General features: G+C 44.7%; 1 protein-coding gene across 3 annotated transcripts in view; it reads right to left on the reverse strand.

Moving 5' to 3' along the window:
- atrnl1a (attractin-like 1a) overlaps positions 1-27852 on the reverse strand; it is a 174525-nt gene that overhangs the window by 105210 nt on the left and 41463 nt on the right. For 2 of the 3 annotated variants that reach the window (XM_028988978.1, XM_028988980.1), the window contains exons 15-21: positions 27391-27523; positions 24702-24877; positions 22375-22588; positions 20924-21115; positions 16468-16686; positions 15984-16121; positions 4278-4371 (exon numbers count right to left, since the gene is read on the reverse strand). In XM_028988978.1, the coding sequence (XP_028844811.1) occupies positions 4278-4371; positions 15984-16121; positions 16468-16686; positions 20924-21115; positions 22375-22588; positions 24702-24877; positions 27391-27523 (1166 nt within the window). The remainder of the gene's footprint in view (positions 1-4277; positions 4372-15983; positions 16122-16467; positions 16687-20923; positions 21116-22374; positions 22589-24701; positions 24878-27390; positions 27524-27852) is intronic. The other variant, XM_028988979.1, reaches the window with a different exon arrangement.

A 27852-nucleotide genomic window follows, 5' to 3' on the forward strand; every position in this document is an offset into this window, starting at 1 on the left:
ACGCCAGCCTCCCTCTCCAGAGTAAGAAGATTAGGGGTCTCTTAATGAGCGCAGGCCCGGGAACGAGGGCCCTCGAAAACGTCAGTCTGAGCCGCTGGCCGTCTGTGGGGAGAGGAAAGCTGGCGGAGTGGAAGCGGGGCTCCCGAAAAGCTGCTATTAAGCAGAGAAAACATGTCTGGACCCCCACAAGCGAAGCGCACACCCAGAGCCAAAGGCGGAGGGGATTAAAACGCATACAGGAGGAATAAAACAGCCAACCATATGTCACTGAGTGAAAGTTCTGAAAACCCCTCCAACCCTGTTGTTTTATCATCTAATCCGTTTTCTTGTCACTGTACAAATGTTTGGAATTATATATATATATATATATAATTCATTTTTATGTTTTTTCTATTTCTGCTTTGAAATTGGGTGGAAACATTTAAATTATTTAAATGATTTTAAAAGATTTAAGTTCTACGTTCAATTATCCCGTGTATCCAATTGCCTAATGAATGAGAAGAATCTGTAGAGAACACTTTACGGGGTATGAACATTCGTTCTGAATATGATGACAGATTCTTTTATTGTGACATTACTGCTGTTTGTTCACAGTGTTGTTTCAGCCACATCTTCTCCTTCTGCTTTTTCTTCCTTGTGCTCCAGTTAGTGGATGGTTGTCCACACTATTCATCTCCCTATTTCTCAGGGCTCGGGACCAAATACAAGGATCCTTTTCAAAAAGTTGCTCATTTCAATGTTAACATGGATATAATGGATAAACAGGGATAAACAGGGTCTCGGTACAGTAGAATTATTATGCAAATGTAGAGAAATGTCTCCAAGTCCAGGCCTTGTTTCATGTCTCCTACTGGCAGCTAGTTAATGAATCAAACATGCCGACAGGCCACCCGTTTGAGTGAAGGGTGCTGTCACAGAATGGATGAAGGGATCCCTTTCACCTCTAAATAACTTCCGCCTCCGTCGCTGCGGGCCACGCGCTCCCCGAAGCTCAGAGCCAAGCAGGTGAGTCGGAAGGAGCCAGGAAATGAATTAGTCTAAGGCACACATGAGAACGTAGAGCTGGCGAATTAGCAGTCGATTAACCGAACTCCTCAAGTTCGCTGACGAGTGTTAATGACACCGAATCAACGAACAAAAAAAAAAAAAAGCGAAGGCATTTAGCAGGCAGCGGCGCTCACGCTAAGTGCCTTTTAAAGCCACAAAACACGTCAGAGCCCCTCAATTTAACCCGCCGACCAATACAAACACGCCGATCCAGGTGTGTCCTGTCTACCACCTGACAGAGACAGCCACACAGGTCGGGGGAGGGGGACACCTGTCCCCGCCGCTCTCTCTCACTTTCTCTCCGGCCGCTCCTCCCCACACGGAGGCAATTTCAGCAGCCACTTAGCCTGACATTTATTTGCTCTGTGCAAATGTCTGCCTGTCTGCACACTTAACGCCAGCCTCCCCCGTCCGTCACGCGCCTGTCTGACACCCCCGCCCCGCCCCGCCCCGCACTCGCCACCGCGGCCCGAGCAGACCAACAAGGGCAGATTCACGCGGCTGAACTTTGACATGGACGTACCGGATTACATGGCGAGTTGTCATTTGCACACTTGCTGTGAAGACCCTGGTGATGTCACCCTGAACCATAAACAATGGCTTCAAAAAGCCAAAAGTAAAATTTTGTACTTTTGCTTTAAAAAAAAAAAATGGAACTTTTTTTTGTTCTTGTGTAAACACATATAGCCAATAACCATTTAGCCCCATGTTCATAAAGCAATAACTCAAAACACACACAGCAGAGCAGAATGAGCGGAAAAGTAAATCCGACGAGATCCCATCACCTTCATGCCAATAACGGCTGGCCGGGAAAGTGAAATTAAAAAGACGTGCGCACACACACACACACACACACACAAGCACCTGCAGCCTGACAGAGCAGCGCTGGCATTTGGATTGGAACCAGATGCTCCAGCCAGATGAGGTAAACACAGCTCTGTCTGGACATACACACACCAGACAGGGACTCGCACGTGGAATGTGCAATCAGACGGGAGCATCTCATCAGCTCCCGAAACCGGCGGCGGGAAACGGAAAGCTGTCGCGCCAAAGCAGCAGGACGCTTCCACCGAGCATGAAATGGCCGTTGACTACTGATCGATAGATTCTGCGATCGACTGATCTGATCTTCCGAGGACAGGCCGTCAGTGCAGATCTAAATGAGTGTTAATGAGGGAGCTGTCCGTAGGAAGCTGCTGAGGGCGGGGTGACTGAGAACCACACGGCCACACATAAACGCATAAACGACATTCCACCGCCGGGCTCCGACAGTTGAGACAGGCACCCGGAAGCAGAGTATAAACATCCAGCAGCCATCTTGCTCAAGGCCCACTCATCGTTCTTTATCTTTGTTGCTGCTGGTCAGGGTGGTAGTAGCGAACTAGCCTATGAACCATAAGACCCAGGTTCAAATCCCACTTACTACCATTGTGTCCCTGAGCAAGACTCCATGGGGACTGTCCCGGTAACTACTGATTGTAAGTCGCTCTGGATAAGGGCGTCTGGTAAATGCTGTAAATGTAAATGTAAATTTGGGTGTCGATTAAAATCAGCAAATGAGCACCAGATCCCCCTTCACCTTCATCAGCTGTTTAGGACTGGACTTTTAAAACCACTTTCTATGTGAACTTAATTGCCTGGACGTAACAAAAGATGAGATCTTCAAAATCTTCACGTGACGTTGGGAACAGCAGCCTGAGCCAGACATCACAATTCGACAAAGACCAACAGAACCGCATACAGGACGGCTCAGTTTTTTTTTTTTTTCCTTTCTCAGATGTAAAGGGGAACTGAAAGGAGAAGGTGGGGGGAAGAGTTCTACCCGGCTGCTTCAGATAAATGCCGCAGTGTTTGTTCCGTTGAGTAAATATTCCCCAGAGGCCTGCGGCAGACGTCTGTAATTGCGCTGATGAAAAATGAGTTGTGTGACCGCAATTTCAAGAAGCCGCCGCGCTTTTTCGACATCACAACGAGCCGCGCAGAACATGCACAAATGGAGTCGAGGGTTCCGTGCGCCTCGCGGGGGAATTTTCTGCTCTGCGGAGTTGGTCTGGAGTCACGACCGGTCAGCACCTAATCCACCTGCAGAGTCCCGGCACACAGCTCAGAAAGGAGTTGAGCGTCTGGACCTTTTAACCACAGGAGTGACAATGTCCACGTGGACTGCTTATGACATCATCACCTTCAGAACATTCTCACATCATGCTGGGAGAACCATGCATGCTGCTGTCATTGATGCAACAAAATCTGACAATATTAAGGTCATGAGGTCAGATATGTGTTCTCTCCCCATGTTGGTTTCCTCCGAGTTGTCCGGTTTCCTCCAAAGGCATCAACTCTAGTTAGATCATTAACTCAAAATGGTCCATTGATATGATTTTCTTGGCATGATGGATGTCCAATAGTGATAGAGTATGGCATCCTTGTTGTCCTAGTCCTAACACGGAGGATGTGGAGCTTCTATGATGTGGTCCAGGATGCAGACCGCATGATGAAATTTGATTTTTGACATTGAAAACCACAGTAGACATACATACACATTCACACTATTTTTAAGGATGTTTATATGTAAAAGTAGTAAATTAGCAAAGAACTCGACAACCTTTCACTAGCGCTCTCACCCTCCAAAAAAAAAAACCTACAGCTCAGTTCTCTGTGGAAACACACACCACTTTTCTCTCTCACTGACACCAAATAAAACAGCCATGAGGTTCCTGGAGACTTCATTAGAGCGGATCCAGATACAAAGACCCTGGTGCTGTAGGGCTCTGCTGTGGTGAGGCCTTCGGACATGGACACTCACACACACACACACACACTGCACACTGTACTGCACCCTCTGTGATAATGCACAATGTATGGCACTTCATTAGAGCACACTGGTGGTTGCAGAATGGAGGGACTGAGACCAACGTTGATTAATGCTGAAAAAATAAGATTACTGCTTGTGTAATAATTAATAAAACTGTCAGAAATTCTCAACAATGCAGACCAGACACTATAAAAAAAAAACTTCCGGAACTTTTTAATTTAGCAAATGGAGAGTGATTCAAAGAGTGGGGTTCTTTTTGCCAGGTGGGTCCAACTCCAAATCATAAATGATCAAACGGAGACGGCAGACGTGTAAATCAAAGTAATAGATTAAAATCAACTATAAAAAAAAAATTGTTAACCTGCTGGCAAAACTGTGCCATTATCAATTAGAGATGAGGGCGTGGCCTAATACTCACAGCTGGCAGTGGTCACCCTTCACCCCTTTGGTGGTGCAGTAGCACTTCCCTGAGTTCACGTGGCATGTGCTGGCATGACTGTTACACTTGCAGGCTGCGGAGACAGACAGGCAGAGAAGAGGAAAAACGTCAGATGACAAAACGTTGGCCATCTTGTGTCCCTTCATCAGTGGTCAGATCGTGCACCTTAAAACTGAATTAATGAGGCAGCGGGACGTGTATCCGATCCTGACCACAGGAAGAGTCGGGGGTGAGGGAGAACTAAAAGAGGAGAGAAAGTCAAACAAAAACTCTCTTCATCACTGACCTCAACTGAGTGGATTATCAAACCAAATCTGTACAGACACACACACACACACACACACAGCCTGCTGGGCCAGACTCTTCCCGACGGTGAGGAGATGATCCTGCATGGATGCAGACCGGGGCAGACAGTCCAGAGCCTAACGTGGTCCAAGGTCATGGCATGCTCTCATTAAACAACTACAATTAAATCAATCAGGACATATTTCATGGAATGAACATCAAGCTCTGTAGGTATTGTCCAATATTTATGAAGAAGATGATAAATATAAAAAAGGTCATTCAACTCTCCAATCTCTTCATCCTGTGACCTGCTCAGGATATTGATATTTTATCAACTTATCTGCCCAAATTACGCTTTAATAAAACAATTGAAAATGTTTCAGTACTAAATCAAAGATATGTGAAGTCAATGGATAAATGGGATTCAACTTAAAAGGTCAATGCAGCAAGACCAGTGATTTTTATTACATTTGGGTTAGGGTTAGGGTAAAGAGCTCATTACACTGATTACGACGGGTACCCATACACATGGACATTGTGCATGCAGAGAAAAAACAATTTAAAAGACGTTTTCCAGTATATGGGAGAGAACCCAATTTTAGAGTGATTTCAGAGCGGACGTTTAACAGAATATTTGTCTTTGTCATGTATCAAGGGGAACAATGTGCACAACAATTATTTAAAGACCAGAACAGGAAAAAATTACATTTCAGCACCTACATTGACATCCAAAAAAATCCCTGGGTGAATGCAATCAGGGAAAATCCATGGATCATGAGGCAGGGAAAATATAAAACCCGGTCTGGAGGTCAGGCCTGCAGATGGCTGGTGGACTTATCGTGGAAATGTCAAAATGGGGACCCATTCATGTCATGAATTAATCAGGACATTCCACAAATTGGTTGAATTCCATTTGACAGTTTGTCCAAAATGATTTTCATCGGGACGTTACCAGTGGCTACCTTGACAAGAAGGAATAAGCAGTGTGCTTGGATTTACGGCATTTATCAGACGTGTGGACGCATGGATGTGTGTGTGCGTGTGCACATGTGCATGCTCTGTTTACAATTCAGCAAATGACCTGAGCTCCTTAATTAAAGAAGCCAAAAAAGCTAATTAGTACATAATTGCACAGGCTGGGCCATTTCAGGCAACGCCATATGTGAAACTCGTACTACGACTCCCAGTGGGGTGAATTTTCAACCGCCAGCAACTTTCATATAATTATAGCACAAAACAACAACAACCACCTGATACGGCCAGCGTTCCTCACACACCGAGAGCCTTTCACTGCTCCATTCAGTAATGACCACAGAAAAAGTAATTAAATGGACACAAGAACAGGGAAAGGGATTGTTGCTGCCAGAACTATAAGAATGGATTGATTCATCTGTCAGGACGTCGATTCAGTTAATCAAGAAAAGCAACAAGTCAGACATTAGAAATCCAGAAGAAGAGAAAAAGACAAAACAATTATAAACAATTGTTTTCTCTTCGTAACATATACATATATTTGTAACATATATTTGTTACACATATTTTATTTTAAAAACTTGAAAGTGTAATATTTGGTTATGTTTGCAATATATGCATATTGGTTCATTGTATACTTGCAATATTTGCAATACTGTGGTCTATAGCAGTCAATAAAGCATTTCACTGCATATCATACCATGTATGACAGTGTGTGTGACAAATAAAAATAGAATTTTAAATTTGAATTGTTACAAAACAGTAACAGTAACATCAGTTCCTGACCTTATGACCCCCGTAATCCACCAGAAACACCAGATCAAACCCCATTCACCCGACTTTGCATACATACAGGCGCGTGTGTGTGTGTGTGTGTGGGGGTTGCTGGCCTCTCAGTAGGATAAATGCTGTGTGATTTATGAGTAAATTGCCATCTGATCTTCCATCTTAATCGGAGCAGGAGCTGCTGCTTCAGCACTGGAGCCGTGAGCAAACACACACACACACACACCAACAATGGAGCTATGTGCCAGGCACACACTCTTTGTGTGAACGAGGTTCTTACACGTATAACATTATTTTAACTAACACACAACACACAAACACGCACATGGCACACGTGTTTCAGCAGACGCGGGGATGACATTACATCTCACCGCGTTAAAGTTCCCCGTCCAGCCCCAGCTCTGACAGATGGCAGGCAGTGGCTCTCTCAGGAGGGGAGTCACAGGAAAATACATAAAAGCGGCGTCTCAGGACGAAAGCGGGTGAGGAGAACGAGGCAGGCTGCCCAACGCTCCTAATTGCTCTAATTTAGTGGCGGTCTGGAGATTGGGCGGCCGCGTGGAGAGGCTCGGAGGACACGTTATCTGTAAAACGGTGGCGTTTTATGTACTTTACGGCGTATGCGGCTTTTCAAGTTGGAATCATTTCCAGTCAAGTCAGAAAAGGAGCTCTCATTAAAACCAGATGCTTTTGTTAAAGAACCTGTCGCGTTCCTCGCACAGTAGAAAACATTCTGTGTGAGTTTTGTGCGGTAAAAGTGTGTGTCATTACAAAGAAAAACTGATTAATGCGCAAAAAGCCACTTCTAAGCGTAATGCAAACATCAGACGGCTTTTTTTTCCAGACGATGGGTTTTGTGGACAGGATGAAGGTTCGCCGCTGGCTGCACATCTCACGGTGAAGGTTCCAGACTCCAGGAGGTACTCTGCACTGTATACACTCAGCAGCTACGTGTGTGTGTGTGTGTGTGTGTGTGTGTGTGTGTGTGTGTGTGTGTGTGTGTGTGTACGTACAGTTAGGCTGTGATTGATTCAAGCAGCCTGGACAAGCAAATGTTCCCACAACTGAGCAGATTTTTGCATCTTAAAAGATACCCTTAACCAGTCAATCATCTTACACAAGCATAAACAACGGAACCCAGATGACCAATTACCACAAAACTTCTGATTCAGCTGAATCTTTTCTGGAAATATCATAATAAATCCGCTTTAACTAAACACGTGCAACTACTTATGGGTAGGCTATTTAAGAACACTGACTCAAACTGGATTGAACTGTGAGAAAGACAGTAAAAAACTGCACCCAGTTAACTGTTGCCCTTCGTGTAACAATGCCTTAATACAATAATAGTGAATAACACGTAGAAATGTAGCAATATTAACAGAGCAAACTCACACTGTCTAAAGCCATTTTTTCATATTATTAATATGAAATGTGTTGAACTAGTAACTGTATTGCAGCCAACCACTAGGGGCGCTAGACCTTCACGTTTTTTGTGCATAATCCAATGTCCAAGGATTTAAAAAATACACTGAAACATGACCGAGAGCACAAAAGCAGACCGACTGTGCCCCGATAACTACCGGCAACCTAAGGCCATGCAATAATCCCATTCACAGGAGGCAAACAAGAGCTGTGGACGCACTAATCCATTTTATAGTGGGGTAATTGCACAGAACGGGCCTCTATGAGCCAGATAAAACTCAATATCCTTAATGTAAAAAGTGCATTAGAGCGCTTCTATTAATAAAATGCAGCGGCAAGCACTTCTTTATTTCCCATCTTCGCTACTTTATCAGCAGCGGGGAAAAATCTATTCCCTCAGCATCTGTGAGCTAAACGCCACTAAACCTCTCCCTCGCTTCCCCAGTCTTGCCCGCTCTCTCTCTCTCTCTCTCTCTCTTGCTTTTCATCTCTTTTAAATTCTGTTGAGTTGTGCCCTCTTTTGGCCCCCTCTCGGCGAGTTGGTGCCCTCTTGCCTTGTTAGTCCGTTAATTGACACTTAGTGCGGCCGCAGAGCCCAGCGGTGGTTCCGGGTGGCGGGAGAGGAGGAGAAGCTCGTCTTATCACCGCCAAAACCTGCTTTGGGGGGCTCTGCGGCACAGACGGGCGCCGCTCTCCGACTGACGGGGGGCTACCTGAGATACCACCACGCTCCGGCTCATTAAAAGGAAAGAAAACAGGAATCGGTTGGCCTTGGCTGGGAAAAACCTGACTTCAGGATCATTATAGCGCTTTCTCCTACACACACACACACACGCACGCACACAGACACTGAAATGGTTTTCTGGGGCATTTTTTGGTGGGTTATAAATATGCTTTATGTGATATTTCTGCATTTTAAGATGTGTTAAAAAAAAAGAAAACAAAAAGATTGTAAAATATTGCCATAGTTTGCTTTAAATTGAAATTTATTTAACACTAGAGCTAATTTAAATATATATTTATTTATTTATTTATTTATTTATATCAAGTCAATATTCACAGGTCTGATGACAGTGCATTTCACTACTGTAACACACACACACACACACAGTGTAGCCAGACGTCTGTCGGGCCTCTCAGTAAACGGCATGGTGGGAGAGAGGGTTTAATTAGTCAGTGTGGCAGAGAGTCTGGCACTTGGGTCCTTGTGCTTCAGCGATGATGCATTAGCATCCACACACACACACACACACACACACACACACGCACACACACACACACAAACACACAACTTAGCCAGAACACAGCTACGGTCTTCATTTGAGTTCAGTCCGGCATCAGATTTTCTCTGATTCTTAAATTTTGTTACATGTTTCATTCAAAAATTCATTTCAAACATTTCAAACGTCCACGTGTCACAGTGTGCTTCTCAGCCAGTCCTGTTTTGTTTTATTAGCAATTCCCTGCTATGAAGAAATGTAGAATAAATTCTGTTGACAGTTTCACAGCCGTCTGCAGCTCCACTGTTCTCCTGACCTTTATAAAAGTACAGATCCACATCAGACCAGTGTTTATTATCAGAAGGTGAGAAGGGTCAGCATTTTTGCATGATTTTTGCTCCGCTTTGCTCTACTTATAGCTGATGGGGAAAAAAAAAATACAAGCAAGAAACCAGGACTTTTGATTAGATGAGACACCAGCTTTCTGCAGATTCTGCAAATCTGCCAAAAAAAATGACAGACAATGACAGAAATTAATCTGAGACGTGTTTGAGCACATTTAGCAGAGAGGGTGGATGTCACATTAGTGATCATGCTCTTATAGTCCTGCGATGAAATAGGAAGAACGTTCGACCGATTTGGCTTTTACTGGTATAATTCGCCGTTACAGAGGTGCGCAAATCGCACGGCTCTCAGGACGCTAGAAATCCATAACAATAAATGTCACTCTGATTGGACGCCATAACCAGGAAAAATAGCCGGTAGAGCTGGAAGAGACAAGCTGAGGATTATAGATATGAGCATGCGGGCACATAAACACACACACACACACACAGATATACTCAGACCTGCATATACACCCTCCCATTGACTTTTTCATTTGCGTCCACAAATTTAATATACAATCCAATCTCTACGGATACCGAAATGGGTTTTTTAGGGGTGCCATGAAATATTGATACATAAACTACTGACAGGTTTTATCGATAAGATTTGGAGCCAACTATGTATTCAAATTATCCAGCATTTAAATGAGATTCATAAGATTTCAATCCCCTGAAAACCTGTTTGCAGCTTCATAATCATACTAATATGACACTAAATGTTGAGGTGGTAATCAAATCGCATTCAAAGAGTTGCAGGTTCAAATCCCGAACAGAAAAGGTGCCACTGAGGTCCCATTGAGCAGGGTACCATCCCCACATGGCTGTTCATGGCTGCCTACTGCACACTAAGGTGATGGGTTAAATGCTCCTGTTTACAAGTCAAAAGTTTTAACCAACAAAAAAGTAATGTAGTTATAGCCATTTAGAGCACAGAGCATAATTCTCTGATGGTTGCTGATTCTCATGGTTGAAACGATACTCAGGAGAACAATTGAGAACTGTCCCATTGTTTGGTGCTTTACAAATAAAAATTGATTGACATGACTGAAAATTTGTTTATTTGGACATTTACTGAAATTTTAACTCTAATTTTGATTCCCAGGATGGGATTTGAAGCACTTCAGCTCTCTCTGTTTTAATGTATTAATAATGGTTTCTGGAGACTCTTTTAACTTTTACTTTAAACCGCTGTCTCTCTCTTTTTCTGGTACAACTCTCTGTCTCAAGCACAAATGACTAAATGCAATATTTCTGTCCAATGATTTGACTTCCTGCTCGATTCAGGTCTGCGCTGCATATAAAGCAGGTACATCTGCCTTCAGCTCACAGATCCGTCGAAACGGAGGGAAACTGTGACCTCGGTAACGTCCAACCCACACACACCTGTAAACATAGCTGAGAGCATGAATATTCTACCCAGACCCACGCCCACTCCCGTTAGAGATGCTAGAAACATTTCCTGCCATATGCTGCATGTGTGTGTGTATGAGTGTGTGTGGGGGTAGTGTGTCTGACAGCAGTTGGCTGCGCTGCTCGATCCCGTGGAACCGCGCAAGGTACTCAAATGCTGGCTTAGCAGGCGGTGAACTTACAGTAAGGGCATAAATAAAGAGTATCGTGCTGCTCCAGCAAGGATCTGTTTACAACAAGTACACCCTCTTAAAATCATCTCCATCATCGTTATCTTCATCATCTCCAGAAAATGAGACGGGAAATTGTTGTCTCTACATAACAAATAATTATTTTCTATTTTCTCAAACTTTTACAGCAACCATGTCACAAGACAATCCATGATGTGTGTTTTCTGATACAGCATTAACATATATAGCTCAAACCCCACTTACAACCATTGTGTCCCTAAACAAGACACTTAACCCTGAGTGTCTCCTGGGGAGACTGTCCTTGTAACCTCTGAATCTAAGTCGCATCTGGTCAATTCTGTAAATGTAAATGTATACAGCTGCATTTTTTTCCAGATTTGTTGGGAACATATACTGTACACACACCAATGATGAATATGCATATAATACACAATAGGAATTTAACCGGTGCTGCACGTTACGTCTACTCGCAATCACAATATCAACCTGTACAGTTATGTAGCCATGAAGTGCTGCTTGAAATGTGTTTTTTTTTGTTTTTGTTTGCAAAAATCTGCAATATCAGTCATTTATTATATATCAGTGCCTTTTCATAGAAAATCAAGCAAGGTGAATCATGACAGCATTTATTTAGCGAACGCATATCGCAATACTGACCTCAATTATCATAATATGACTTTTTCCCCAAGTCGTACAATTTAATAAATGCAACCCCAAATCTGCTCAAGCTCCCACTTAGCACACCAATTAAGTGCCTGTTTTTACGGCGCCTGAAAACTAACAGATGCACACATCTACACGTGTAAACACACACACACACACACACACACGTCTTCAACACTGCAACATGACAGCAAATCATTCATCCGCCACTGCACAGAGAGAAAGAAAATGAGGGTAACGCGAGCGAAGGAGACCGAGACGAGGGAGGATGGTGGAGGAAGAGAACTTTTCCAGAAATGAAAAGGAAAGCAATCGAGACAGTGTGAGAGAGAATGATGGACTCAGATGTGACAAATAAATAAATAAACCGAAAAAGAGGGATGGAGAAATAAGACATTAAAGAAGAAATAAAAAAAATGGCTTGGGTGAAAAAAAATGTTTAGATATGAAAATGAACAGCAAATTGGACAGAATTTGTGTGAGGTAAAAAAACAGAAGAGAAAAGAAAGTAAAGACTTTTGACAGATATGAAAAATGAAGATCCTTAATCTGGTGGTAGACCAATAAATCAATAGGGGAAAAGAACACACTCTCACAGACGAAATCGCAGGCAGGTAGGCAGGCAGACAGGCGGCCTGTGCCGCTCTGTCCGCACGGACGTCTGGCGGAAGACGGCTTAATGGAATTGGCCGGCCACCTCAGCATGGGACGTCCAAAAGCAATAAACATTTTAATTGCACTCCTCAGTGCTGGCTTCACGCAAGGCCAGAGAGAGGGAGCGAGGGGACGAGAGAACAGAAGGGAGAAGTGATAAATAGGAAGTTGAAAGTGTGTGTGTGTGTGTGTGTGTGTGTGTGTGTGTGTAGTGAAGAGTGGGAGGTCGGTGTGTCTGTTCATATTAACATCTACATCTCTTTCTCTCACTCCCAGTTCCTACAGACGGCAAATAAAGTGGCAGGAAGACAGTTGACTCGATTCCACAAACGCACGGATTTTCACAACAAATTAGAGCCTAGAAAATGTCAAAATGCACACAACCCATTTCCTCTGTCCAGTAATATCATGGCCCGGCAGATGCTGCCCACCTTCCCCCTCCCAGCACCGAATGGACCGCCGGCTCCCACGCCGCACGGGTAGCATTTGCACACAGTCCGAGTCGTTCGTCGCTGCTCTCCAACGGCCTTCCATAACACGGCTGTCCCCCTCAGCTCCTGGATGGGCACCCGACGCCGTTAGATGACCATCGGCACTTCCTGGCTGCCAGAGCGGCCAGGTGCTCCTCTGATAGCTGGCGCTGCAGGAGCCCAGAAGCTCAGAACATTACTGCTTACACACGCTGGTATTGGTGCTTGTTGCGACAACAAGGTCTTTAAAAGAGACCGTCTCCGACCCAGCTGTTCCTAAACAGCATCATTCAGCGGTGGCCTTGTGCCTAAGGAAGCGGACCTGTAATCAGGAGGTTGCCGGTTCGAATCCCGAGCAAAGCACCGTCCCCACAAACTGCTCCCCAGGTGCCTGTCATGGCTGCCCACTGCTCACCAAGGGTGATGGTTTAAAAGCAGAGGACACATTCCAGTGTGTCATTATGTGGTGTGCTGCAGTGTTTTACAATGACAATCACTTAACTTTATTCAGCAGCAGCTGGTCATGTGACCGTATCCTATGTCACAGTGTAACACCTGTAATGTGTTTTGCATCGTCACATTCTCCAAGCATACAGGAGCGTGACAAAGCTGTCCAGTCGCATTAAATCCTTCATGGGCCAACGTTTCTCAGGAAGCAATGCATGGGGTGGCATCGGTAATGAGACAAACATGAAAGATCTGTAACTCATGGCCTTTGAAGGACGCGGTTTACTAATGCCAAGCCTGAGCAGGCCGCGTCCTCCAATGGCCCCTGGAATGGGACAAATCTATGGACTGGCCCCCATATGACACACACCCACACTCACTCACTCCCTCACTCAGCCCATATTATGACCCATTCATCGCTTCCATCATTTCACACACACCCACGCACTCGTTGACCCGCCACACACACACTCCACAAGGTCACCTCTCACTCCATCATTTGTATCCCTTGAATGCAGATGGAGGACGCTTATCTGAAAAAAAAAAAAAAAAGAAATCCCGCCTGTCCCCCAGCCCCGTCTCTCTCTCTCTCTCTCTGGTGTCACCTTCTCCTCGCGGACAGCTGGGCTGCTGTCATATTTCAGCCCTGTGCTCAGCTGACGGACTGCCACTCTGCCTTCCCTGACACCCCCACTCGGGCCAAAGAGGCTTCCATCGCCCCCGTCTCTCCCCACCCCAGAAGTAATTAAATGGAAATATTTCATAAAAATCGTTTTGCGATGGTGACGACGCTAAACCTGAAAAACAACATGACGGGATTAGAGCGGAGCGGAGCGGCGTATACGTCCCCAGCCGTGCACAGTCAATAAAGGCTTTTTAAACACAGGTGTATTGTGCCCGACGCACACTCGGCTTTACAAATATGAAGGGAGGCAACGAACGACAGAGGCGAAGGGACGGAGGGATGGAGGGAGGGAGCAAATCCCCGGGGGACGAGCTGCGGCCCGACATCCATCAAATCTCCACACTCCGTTCCCCGCGGGAATTGGAAGGGCAGGCTGGTGAGTTTAGGTGTCATCTTCAGGAAATAAGAGAATGATTAAGAAAGATCTCGTGTCCCTGGGATGGAGGGGAAGTGAGGGATTCGTCTCACTTCATCTCACCCCTCCACTCTGCTGATCTCTCCCCTGTTTATCGGTCCGTCTCTCTCCCCCTCTCAGCCTGGTATCGCGTTCTCCCCCCTCTCCATCTGACTTTATCTTTGCACAACTGTCCCGTCGCTTCCTTGCCCCCGTCTGTCTGTTTGTCTGTCCCGTCCTCCTTCTCCCACATCTGTCTCTCTCTACTTCTGAAACGCTCCTTCGGCAAATTCTGTCTGTCCGTCACGTTATGCATGGCTCTGTCTAAGCCATCATCCTTCCTCGATGTGTCTGTCTATCAGGCTCCACGTCTCTCTCGATACCGAGCTGTCTCTCTCTCACCCATCTGTCTGTCTGTCTTCCTGTGTAAGAACTGACAGGTTATATCAAAGGGTGAGAAATACAAATAATTTACCACATCTATTTATCAAAAATATATTTTTTAAAAATGTTAAAGACAGCATAACAGTATAAAGACTGAACTATATTTTTAACTGCTTCTGAGTGTTCAGTATTAAGTCATTTTATACGTCCAGGTTCAAACCCCATTTAATACCATTGTGTCCCTGAGTAAGACACTTAACCCCGAGTGTCTCCAGGGGGGGACTGTCCCTGTAACTATTAAGGCGCTCTGGATAAAGGTGTCTGATAAAAATGTCATGAATGTAAATAAAAAAATGTAAAATAAAAAAGAACATACAGAACACAGTTCAGCCCACATGAAGAAGCAAGCCAGCCATGTGTGTGTGTGTGTGTGTGTGTGTGTGTGTGTGTGTGTGAACAAGGCTCCAACATCATGAAGTGGGTGCTAATGCCATATATTTTCACCCAGTATAGTGTGCAGAACAAGTCACTTGGAACACATTGAACATCACAACATCTCTACAGAAACCCTACTTACACTACCGGTCAAAAGTAGGGACGCACTGGCTCATTTAATTTTTTTCAGATTATAGAACAAACTGAAGATACAGGGAGCTTTTGCTGTGATGTCAGAATTTCACACTTTCGGCTTGTCTCACCCACCTTCAGTTGGACAAAAGTGAAAGTGAATGTGAAGTGATTGTCATTGTGAAACACTGCAGCACAGCACACGGAGCACACAACGAAATGTGTCCACTGCTTTTATCCATCACACTTAGTGATCGGTGGGCAGCCATGACCACCACAGGTGTGTCCCAACTTTTGACTGGTCGTGTATGTGAGGGTTGAGTCCAGGTTGATGATATAATGCTCAGAAAGAAGAGTCAGGCTGAAATGTCACATAATATCAACTGAACAAGAATGAGAAAGCGATCGATTCGTAAAAGTCAGTAACATTGTCAGCATTGCGGGAGAATATTGAGCAAAATGACCTTTTCAATTGAGTCTTTAGTCTCAAAATAACTAATTTATACAGAACATTGAGACTGAACATGCTATCATTTCCCATCAGCACGTGTCAGGACATTTTCAGTATGTTCTAATTGTTCTCCACACCCGCAGAGTCGGATATCCTCTGCTCTTCACACTGATCCAGGATCAGGGACTAACACTCAGGCAGGACACGATGTCCCCTGGACCACAGTCTGTCACATCTGTTGCTCCTCCAGTATTAATCCCTGGTGGCACATCGGCACAGCAGTGCTGGAACTCACCTTGGCACCTCCCGCCGTTGGTAGGGTCTCCGTAGTAACCGGCCATGCAGGTCTGGCACCGGGGGCCGCTGGTGAGGTTCCTGCACTGCTCACACAAACTGCCGTTCACACACCTGCTGTGGCCATTACACTGGCATGCTGCAGCACACAGAAGAGAGTTGTAAGGCATGGCGGTCTATGTATGTGTGTGTGCGTGAAACAAGAAAGCTTGTGTGTAATGAAAATATAAATGCATAAGGTGTCATAAGAGCGTATGAACGTTTGCTTGTAAAGTGTGTGTGTGTGTGTGTGTGTGTGTGTTCTTTAATGTACTTTATGTGACTGTATATATGCAAGAAACAAAGTGTATATGTGCTTCTGGATTTTGTATACACCTATAGATATTTATTACATAGTTATAACCATAACCATTTTACGCGGCAAAAGTGTGTGGAGAGAATGAATGTGTGTCTGTGTGTGTGTGTGTGGGGGGGGGGTTGCTCACCAGGGCAGGTGAGGAAGGACCAGTTGAAGCCCCTCTCCCGAGAACACAGGCTGGGGTCCAGCTGCAGGTCTCTGCCCAGTCTGGAGCCGCTCCTAAGCGGGCCCTTGGACGATCCCTCCGCACACACCCCGCGGCCCGTCCGGCTGGGGTCCTCGCACCAGCCGCACTCGGGCTGCTCCAAGCACGAGTCGCAGGAGCGCAGCCCCGAGCAGTTCAGAGCTACAGGCACAAAGTGCAGAGGCAGAGGAGTAAGGAGAGCGGGGACTGGTGGGAAAAGTGCGATAGGCGGGCGAGGTTGAGCTCAAAATTAAAAGTGAAAGAGGAGCATGCAGATAGATAAAACAACAGCAGAGAACAAACAATAAAAAAGGGATTCCCCGAAGATGATTAAATGTCCCTTTAGTCATATAATAATCATTCTACCAAGCCCCAGCTTTTTATTTCGAGAACATGTCAGTAAACCAGCACCAAAGTCCCAGGCAAGACAAAAGCTCTCAACACTGAAACACAACCTCCCGGTGCAAAGTCTTCGTTGGATCTGCACCACCAACAGCGGCCAATTGTTTTGCTCAGCTAAATATGCTAATGACAGAGTTAGGGTGAGTTGACACCAACCAGGTGTCAACACTGGGGATTCACGTGTTCGAAAGAGCTGTACTATGATATTGGTATGGGCCACAGTCCTCAACGCACATGATAATGGAATTAACTCTCACTCACTATGCATTAACCGCTTAACCGAGGAGGGGCAAAATCCCACTGCAGCGCATGCACACACCCACTATTGACAATTTAGAGTCATCAGTTTACCTAGTGTACATGCCTTTGGAGGGTGAGAGAAAAAACGGAGTACCTGAAGAGAGCATGCAAACTGGGGAATTGTGGCCTGGTCTGAAAGGTATCCGGCGTAAACTTTGGCAAGGTCAGTTGTTACCGGTCTTCTGTTTTCAGTGATGTAAGTCCTCTTTCATTAAGAATGGCTCAATTGGTTGTGTCATGCACGATATTATTTACTCAGAAGCTCACTATTCAGAGGTTCTTAGTCACCTTCAGCAGAGTAATAAGCATAAAGTTGTGTCATACACTGTCACCACTGAACAAAAGATGAAGCCATTAATGTCGGCTTATTCACACACATCATCGTTGGGTCGTCACCCCTGCCATCTCTTGAGGGGGGAAAAGAAATAAAGCAGCAGGAACGAGCAGGTAGAGGAGCTTTAATGGCTCCCCGGATGGTGCCTGAGGGTCAGGGGTGTGTCCACAGTGACAACTGTGCAAGGCACAGTGAAAGAAAGGACTGGACAATGGTGACATCAGCACATTATTATTACAGTCAGGGGCAGAGGTCAGATAACAGAGATTTCTGGGTAATGGAGGAACAGCTTAAAACTCCTCTAACTCCAGGGATCAGCACCACAGACAGTTCCCTTACAACAAAATTCATTTATTAAGTGTGACCATAAAGGAGATGATAGCACCAGAACAAAAGTGTACAATAAAATGTTAACTCCCTATACACACACACACGTACACACACACACACACACACACACAAAGTGTAGCTAAATAAGGCTTAATTTATATGAGCAGTTGAACGGGTTAACTGTGCAGGTCTTTATACTGTCATTTGGCTGAATGAAACAATTATGTTGCATAATTTTCCAATGGCCTCAATTGCAATGTTCAATGTACCAGCTAGAATTGGCCACAATTGTTTACCATGTGACGTTGCACACATGACTGAATGTTTAGGAGACCAAAAGGGAACAGTTCATGATAAAAAAAAAAGTTGTACAGTGATCAGACACATTTCGTACTTTGTAGTACGAATCTTTTATTCTTATAGACAAAATATACCATAAAAAAAGGATTTACTGTTGCTCTCTCCACCTAATAATTTTAAACACTGAGTGCACAGACCTGCATGAAGGCCCTTGATCAGAAATCTGTAAATGGCCACAGGTGGCTTTCAGAATATCATAAAAATGTCCTCTGCAGTATGCACCCACACAAACTACAAAGACTTCATTCTTTCCAGAAGGTTCCGCCGCTTAAGTGCTGAGCCAGCATCTCTCACATCCTGGTACTCACAACGGAAGTTGTAGACACGGTATCACAACACAAAGCTCTCCCCAGAGCCCCGTCTGCTCTTATGCAGAGTTGGGTTTGGCTCCCGTCCACATGTGGACACCCCAGACTCAGACTGCATCTGGCACTGAAACCCTCACAGAGTCTCCAGTCTTACACCTGCCAAATACACCTACCAAATAACAACTTATCATTTTAACACTGATTCATGTTACACGTTCTAGGCTCTTGAAACAGTACACTTGAATGGGTTTTTTCATTAAGCTTACAGAACAGGCCCAACATTTTGGACACACTTTCTCATTCAATGTGTTTTCTTTATTTTCATGACCATTTACGTTGGTAGAATCTCACTGAAGGCATCAAAACTATGAACGAACATGTGGAGTTATGTACTTAACAAAAAGTGGAGACCTGGCCTCCACAGTCACCAGACCTAAACCCAGTCGAGATGGTTTGGGGTGAGCTGGACCGCAGAGTGAAGGCAAAGGGGCCAACAAGTGCTAAACACCTCTGGGAACTCCTTCAAGACTGTTGGAAAACCATTTCAGGTGACGACATCTTGAAGCTCATCGAGAGAATGCCAAGAGTGTTCAAAGCAGTAATCAGAGCAAAGAAACTAGAATATAAAACATGTCTTCAGTTATTTCACCTTTTTTTGTTAAGTACATAACTCCACATGTGTTCATTCATAGTTTTGATGCCTTCAGTGAGAATCTACCAATGTAATAGGTCAATAAAGAAAACACATTGAATGAGAAGCTGTGTCCAAACATTTGGCCTGTACTGTATTTCTAAAAGCATCCACAATGGGATTTTAGTGAAACTGATTGTTTTTGTCAGTGGCACCTTGCTGTTTCAGGGTTCAGGGAACCCACAATCATCTGGCACTGGGGGTCAATTTCATGTCAATTTACAACCTTTGTTCTGAAACAGGCAGACCTAATGGAGAGCAAAGTCTGCACTTTGCTATAAATTAAGGACAGCCTGGACTTTCCCGATTTAACAGTGTTATATTTTTTTATAGGGCCCACAATTTGTAGAGGGGCCTCTGTATGTATGTTTTTGCCATGTTTGCATGGCAAAAAAGGCTTCTACTGCCTCCAAAGAGAGTATAAAAGTTGAGGGGCGGTGCAGAGCATGAGGATGAACTGGCGCCAAGCTCAGTGCCCGGGTGAAGCTGTTTATTGCTTGCTGAACATATGCAGAAGTTGTTAAGGTTAATGCGGCTGAAGGATTGACCCTGTCGGGCAGAGCTGCCCACTCAGACGCCAGCCTGCCAACTGCAGATTCACAAGGGGACCCTGCTGCCGATCAGCAGGCTTCCAGCTAATTTAGGACAGCCGAGCGTGAAATTAAGTTAAAAAGCAGCAAATAAACCTTTAACAATCCTCCAGAGCAAAACAAGATGACCATTTTTATTATTTATTTTTTAATACTCCTTAAGAGGTAAAAACACACAGACAAATAAAACATTTTTTTTTTAGATAAATGAAAATTAATCTATTTATGGTATCCATCTGGTGGCTTCTCAATGGATCATTTATTATCATTCAGCTCTGCATGCAGCTTCCCCACCGTTAAAAAAAGTCAACTCGTGTGACCGCCTATGAGGAAACGAGATCAGAAAAGAAAAGAACAAATTTCTCCATTGTTGAACATGAGCCACAAGGTGCCACCTACGGGTAGGGATTGCCGTTATTTCTCGCTTTCATTGCTGTATTAGTTGAGCGTGTTGAGTCACTGTGTGCTGGGCCTAAGACGCCCATTTGCATTTTGATTGGCTGTGATGGTGGACGTGATGGCCACTTTATGGCCAACCAGCCAAAAAATAATTAAATTGCCCCCATCACAACAGGTGCAAATATGCAGTGATGAGAGGTTTGAGCACTACTGCTTTTTACCTGTTGGTAAGGTATAAAACCTGGAAGAGCTGAAAATAATGTCTGGATCTGGAGTGGATCTGGACAGATCCTGGTCTATATTCTTGGTTCTGCAAATGATTAGCAGAAGAATTTAGGATTTATACCCAACAGTCCAGTTAAAATATATAGGGGGTGGGGGATGGAGCTATTATTCTCACAACACAAACACAGAGTTTTCTACTGAGGCCAGACAGTTGTCGATAAGTTATGGATTTTCCGGCGGCAGCCGCTCGCGGTGTGACAGGCAGCGATAGAAAAGCTGATGCCAGGCTTAAAGTTCACACGGTGTCTGTTCTCAGAACTCCGCCGCCCCAAGGGTTTAATAAGTGCAGATGGCAGAAACAGGAAGGGGAATTGAAAGAGCGGGAAAAAAAAAAAAAAAAAAACGAAAAGGAGCAGTATGTGTGTGTCCCTGCAAAACAAAAAAAACCTAAAACACTCACAGCCGCAGTCCGCCGTCTTCCACTCCAGACACTGGCCGTAGGGGAAGGAGATGACGTAGGCATTGGAGTCGACGCAGCGCCGGGTGCTGCTGCACCACATGCACTCGGTGGCCTGGCTGGTGCAGTTGGCGCAGGTGGTGCGCAGGGAACAGGGCAGCTTGCACTGACGGCCGCTCTGGTTGGGGCTCGCTGCTGGAGGGAGAACAGAAGGCCGTTAGGGGCCGTATTCAATCAGATTCCACTGCCAGCCTTTAACAACTGGAAATGAATGTAGAATAAAGGGGCATTGACCAACCAAAAAGAGCCTTAGACTAAGGAGAGATTGGGAAAAAGTAAAATTTACTGGAAAAGTCTACTCTAATTTACAAAACACACAAAAGAGCTTAAAGAGGAACAAGCAGTGGTTGTTTCAATACTTCCAGAAGTTGTAGTATTCTGCTTTTCTGCTCTAAATAAAGCACTCTCACCAGTATTCATATGACATCATGTTCCCAGCATGGACTGACTAGTTACATATATTGCCTGGTTGTTGTTCACCTTAAGTCTCATAAAAAGCTTGTTCTTGAAGGGAAATGCAAATACAACTTCTTTCTAATCAATGCACACAAATAATGAATATTTGAGGAAAAATGCTGGTCATTTAGTAATTTTTGGTAATTTAGTTTATATGAACATCAGAAATTTAGAATCACTGATCATTAGAATATTTCCTATGATCATTCAAAAACAGAAATGTCAAACTTCTGAAGGTGTCCAAAAAGCTGAAAGTGTCCAAGCTTTATCATTAAATTAGATAGCACTGGTATTGTTAATATTAAGTCAAACTAATTGGTAAACTTTTGATTGCTCGTACCATTCAACCAACAAAATAAACATGAAATGAGTTGTGGTGTAAAATTGTGCCCCAATTATGCTGGTCAGTACTGGGTCTGCGTAAAAGTGTGCAAATCCCCCACTGGCCCTGCTTGAAGCGACAGGGAAGGGTGCAGCAAGTTTGCTCAATCAGTTGCTCGACTCTCTTTTCCTTGACTTGGTGCCAGAACTGGACTGGGAATTGGGCCAGAAGCTCATTCAAGACCTCGTTTGCTTGCCTTGCTTTGTCTCCCGGCTGCCATGGGGCCGTGCTCCGAGACCAGCGGGGCCCAACCCCAGAGTAGAAAGATTCGGTCGAAGTTTTGCACCAAGCAAGGCTGTCTGCTTGCTCTCCTTGAAATGATTGTTCAGAGCTGTCAGTCATTCTGAGGTTTATGAGAGGAAAGGTCATGTGTTCCTTCACCCTCTCTGGTGCACTGTAGTCTCTCTGTATGAAAACCAGTCGCCCTGAAAACAACGGGCTCTGGAGAACCCCAGCCGCTGAACAATTAAGAGTTCCCCATGCACTGTGATGGGTACTGAAATGGGGCACAGATTCTAACCCAGCTGAGGTCAGATGTTCTGAAGCGATTTCTTACCTACTGTCTTCTCGCAGATTAGCCCCTGGGCCTCGCCGTTGCACGGCTGGGCCTTCAGGCTAGAGATCTGAGCGCGCTCCAGATAGGCACAAAAGCCCGAATCACTGGGTTCCCCCGGCAGCCACTGCAGGGTGGTGTTGTGGAAGGATGACGCGTCCTCCCAGCCCCAGTAGGACACGTTGATCTTCCGCAGACCTACCCACGGAGCCAGTTTCTGAAAGAGAACGCCATCAGTTTCGTTGATCACTGCTACATTTTAATGCACTGATCAAATCAATACTATGTTTTTTGACATTTCCTTTAAAAAACATAACATGAAACGGATGAGTGCTTCATCCCTTTGTGTAACATTTTTAAGTTGATCTACAAAAATCGATTAGAGTGAAAATGAATCATTTGCTGAAGACTAATTGCTTTACTTTACTTTACTTTACTTTACTTTACTTTACTTTACTTTACTTTACTTTACTTGGCAGACGCTTTAATCCAAAGCGACTTACAGGAGGAAGACACCAGCAATTCTCATTCGGTTTCTATAGATTTTGAGTTTACAAAATTAAGAGCCCTGATAAGGTCTAACTTATCAAGAATAGAACATGCTAGGGAATTGTTAAGTGCTAGACAATTTTTTTTTCTTTTTGTGAGTGTGTGTGCATGTGCATGTGCATGTGTTAGTGTTAATTGTTAATTGTTGGTGTTAATAGTGTTAATTGCCATCCTCACAGAGGACCCTTAACATCCATATCATCACATCAAGAGAACACTTAATCCAAATTCCTCTCATGGCCTTGTTGACCGCACAAAAAAACATTGTCGTTCATCTCATGTCTAAATACACACAGCGCTTGTCTTCTTTTTACCTTCCTGTGTCCAGATGTGCAAGTGAAGAAACTGACGTGCCCGACTGTGCAGATGTGGAAGAAACATTTTTTATGCAGGAATTTCAATCCGATAAAAATTTTTCATCATTAAAGCTCCGGCCTGTTCAAATTGGATTTTTTTTTTTCTTTCCTACTGTCACGTGCGGCACATAAGAAAACAACAAACCTCAGCCACAGGGTCCGAGCAGCATCTTCAAAACATCAAAGGTGAGTCATTTTAAGAGCGCTGTTCACCTTCAAAGGCCCAAACGCACCCCTAAACCAAAATCCAAAACCCTTTTCCACATATGAAAAGATGGAAACAACACTTTTAAGTTTGGTAACTGTTAACACAATTTACAGGCTGCAGGGACGAAATGTTTATGAACAACTATGGCGAAAATTGTAGACGTGTTTGCACCCCTTTACATCAAGCTACTCCTCGGTTCAGGGGTCTACACCCACATTTGAAGTATTACAAAGAGATTGTCCCATTTCAAAATCAAATGGGACTCAAGTAGAAAACGATTCCTGTACTACACTTAAGAACACTTGACTAGCATGGATATACCCTTCAAAGACCACGCCTTTATGGCCTGGGGTGGGTCAATTATTTCACCAAAAAGATTTTGGACGGGAAGGTTTGGGAACCCCTGGGAACATCTGTAACACATCGACATCCAATTCTAATAAAATTTTTACTATTAAAAAAGTATTTGCATTAAGTGTGGCAAGTGTAACATTGTCGTCTCGTTGGATCTTTGATCAGCTGTTTTGTCTGCGGATATTTACGGCAAAACATATATTTTGCATTGGCGCCCACCACATAAATTATTTTCAGAAATTCCAGAGCAGTGCGTAAACCTGCATGATCTGGCGGACATTCCGCCAGACGTGGAGGAGCGAACTGCAGTCTGAGGGCGCGGGTCGGAGTTCATTTAACACCACAGGGCCGCTCTTTGTTTGGCCAAATCACCACCCCTCCTTGGCGAGGGATTCAGCAGGGCACCGCTTTCCCGGACCAAATTACAGGGCAGCGACTCATTTTTCATCTTTACCCCGTCGAGCGCGGCGACGGCGCGCCCCCCGACTGCGGCCCCGTGTCGTGTCCTTGTTCTGAGTGAGTAATTGCTGCTGTGCAGATTTTTTCGCCGCGCATGTCATTTCGGGAAAGTTCTGTTTGGAGTCGGGAGCCACTGTTTAGACTCCGGCAGGACTTTTAACAAGGGCTTTATTAGTTAGACGGTAAACACCGCCAAGACAGCCAATCTGAGAGTCCAAGCAGTGGCTAATGGTCGTCCACTCGTATTCAGCCGCCCTCAGCACATGCAATTAGTGACCACGGAGGAACTTTTCTCCTGAGACGAGGGGAAATATTTAAAAAGATTCTCTGAAGAGTCGAAAAGAATAATCTGCTGGCCTCTGGGAGAGGATCCGGCTTGCCTGGGGTGTCTGAGCTTCACCCACCTTGTCCTGGGACTGATGTCTATGCAGCTCCTCCAGCTGCTTGGCCGTGGTGAGCGAGGCGATGCTGCCTCCCAGGTTCTTGCAGTCGTGCTGGGCGTTGTCGTAGCTCTTCAGGCTGGAGTTGATCATCAGGCAGGCCTCCCCGACGTGGTTCCAGCCGTCCCCACACAGATGAGCTGCGGACAAAGAGAAAGAACGTCCAGCCACGGAAATAAGTCTGTGCAATGAAGAGTGTTTATAAATCTATTTTAGACCAAGAATGCACCAAGTGTGATCCAAGGTTCAGTTTCAGCACAGACGATCAATCCTGCACACCAGAAACCAGCCAATCACAGCCTGGCCCTAGTGGCACCATTTTAATGGAACTAAATAAGAACTAAACAAGGGCAGATCACATTCAGTGTATATTCAGTCTTGGACCACAAGGCTAGATGAGACAGAGGTAATTACTCAAATGAGCCAAAACTTTTCTCCATTCATGGCTGTAAAGACAATGACAATTAATATCGAGTTATGCAGACATAATCCGGAAAGAACAGGATTACACACAACTACCTTATTGATATATTCATCTTACGATATCATAATATTACTAATGTCACTGTGGAGCCCCATGAGACCGGACACATCTGACAACGTGCAGGCCACGCCCCCTTGATCAGTGCTCTGGGTTCTGCTATTGAACCCTGGACCACTGAGCGAATGGAGACGCCGCGTGCGCTCAGCCGCTCTCGTTTGTCTGGGAAATTGTCACGGTCGGAGGCAGCGTGCCTCCGGGTTCCTGCGTGTGTTTGAGACTCTTCTCCGTCTTGGCCCCTCGGTGGTGGAATGAACTTCCCCTCGAGGTCAGAACAGCTCAGTCACTGAGCACCTTCAAACGACAGCTCAAGACCTTCCTCTTTAAAGAATATTTAGATTAAATTGTAATTTTCTTGTTGTCGAACTTTGTGTACAGAATCTACAACAGAGTGAATAAAATAGATGTATTCATAGTTGGGGTCCTAGTGAACCGGAATTGATGGTAGCTTAAGGACGTTGTAAGTCGCTCTGGATAAGGGCGTCTGCCAAATGCCGTAAATGTAAATGTAAATGTGTTTGGGCGTGGTCTTCAACTGGCGCGAGTGCGTGGAGTATCCCAGCGAGGAGGATCCGCGCCTGGGTCCTCCTCCTCCTTTCTGTTCCGAGACAACTGCTGTTATGATCTTAATATTATGACCGGTCTACCGGCTGGCATCTAACCAGATCTGACCTTCAGTTAATCAAACCTTTTTGTCTCTTGCTTCGTATGTCTCTCACATTACAAACAGACAAAGCCCAGGTTTACATATATTTTCATTTTACTCATGAATTGAATTCAAAATACGTAATGTGTTTCGTTTTGTTTCTTTTACTTTTGCCCTTTTGGAAACTCATTTATATCTGAATCTTCCCCCACATGCGCTTTCTTCATCTTTATGCAGAGGCTAATTTAAATAAAAGAAACACGCTGCTGACATCTGTGGAAAAAAACACACACAGCAGCAGCAGCAGCAGCGCAACTCTCCTCCGCACAAGCAGAGAAGTTATTACGGACATAATGGTTCAGATTCGCCCACCATCACGTGTTCACAGAATGGAGTATCAGGACTTGGGGTGATGCTGAACCGAGGAACTGCAGCAATCCAGTGCACTCCTTTTTTTGGAACGTCTCTGTTTATTCCAGGGATACGTGGTAATCATATTTTAGACTAATAGCTGTGAAGAGGGATACTTTTTGATCCTGTTCCAACAAATCCTGCTGCAGGCCACTACAGGGAGTGAGTCAGAAGAGGCGTCAACATCTGGAACCTCTTCTGGTCATTGTCTTTACAGCCATAAATGGAGAAAAGTTTTGGCTCATTTGAGTAATTACCTCTGTTTCATCTAGCCTTGTGGTCCAAGATTCTGCTATTTCCATTATTAGCGTCTCATATGAAATGAACATCCAACAAGATTTTGCTAATGTGCTCTGGAACAGTGTTAAAGACAATAGAAAAACACAACGTTTGCGTTATCCAAACTGTAGGATATGGGTCTCTAATAAAGTGGCCGGTGTGAATATCTGTCTTGAGTGTGAACATTTTGGGGGAGACATAAACACGAAGCCCACATTTCTCGTCCCGGGTGGTCACAGACGTACTTAAACCTGCTGACTTGCGATCGGATCGCGAATCGGAGGGGTTAAACAGGGCCAGCGTGCGATTGTGCGCGCACTTGAAAGCCTCCGTTCTGTGGTCTGATGCCGCTGACCCACCCGGGCCTCCTCTTGGGCCGCACCGGAGCCCTGAGGTGGAGCGCTGCGTGCTGTAAGGCGACCCGGGCCGCCATGTGTTTTGTTCCCGGCCCCAAAGTTTCTGCCTCCCTCATTTGCAAGTCAGTGGAGGCTCCGTGCTCATAAACATCAAGTAAACAATTATAATTGGCCTACTTCCCACAAGCGTGCCCAGAAGTGCGCTCATTTGTGCTGGTGTTTCTGTGTGCATGTGAGAGAGAGTGAAATGGTATGGTCTGGTGAAAAGTAGAATGGTGTGTGTGTGTGTATATACACACTTCTACATAAATTTAATAGCAAATAAGTATAAAGATGTGGGTTCATGAATGTTACGAAATGTGTGTTTGTTGCATCAGAACAATATTAGTTTGCCATAGCTTTTTGACATCGCCATTTTACCAGGAAGAGAGTGACACTCCTGGGTCTGAGGTTCCCACTGGCAGTTGGCGCTGAGGGAGCAGCTCCTGCAGTCAAATATTTTGCTGCAGATGTGTTCGTTCTTCACACTGCACTTGGTGAAGTACCTCACAGTCTGGAAATCACAAGGGCAAATAGTCATTATATCCCCCATTTTCTTCGACCATGAAAGGTATAGTCAGCTAAAGACCATATTTCCATTTGCATTAGGTGTACACTTTCTAGGACCAGTGGGACTCCCAAGCATTCTGGGGCATGTATGCGGATTCATCTTCACCACTACCTGAATGGACCACCAGTACAACATTTATTTTACACACACACACACAAAATACATTTATGAGAATGGACTAGTTATTACTAACCCTAGACTGGCTTGTATTGTCCCACTTTGAATTGAGTATCTCCCACTGGTTGTTGACTATGTTTTTTTTATCTAGAATA

The sequence above is a fragment of the Denticeps clupeoides genome, chromosome 8, assembly GCF_900700375.1.
Source record: "Denticeps clupeoides chromosome 8, fDenClu1.1, whole genome shotgun sequence".
NCBI lineage: Eukaryota > Metazoa > Chordata > Actinopteri > Clupeiformes > Denticipitidae > Denticeps > Denticeps clupeoides.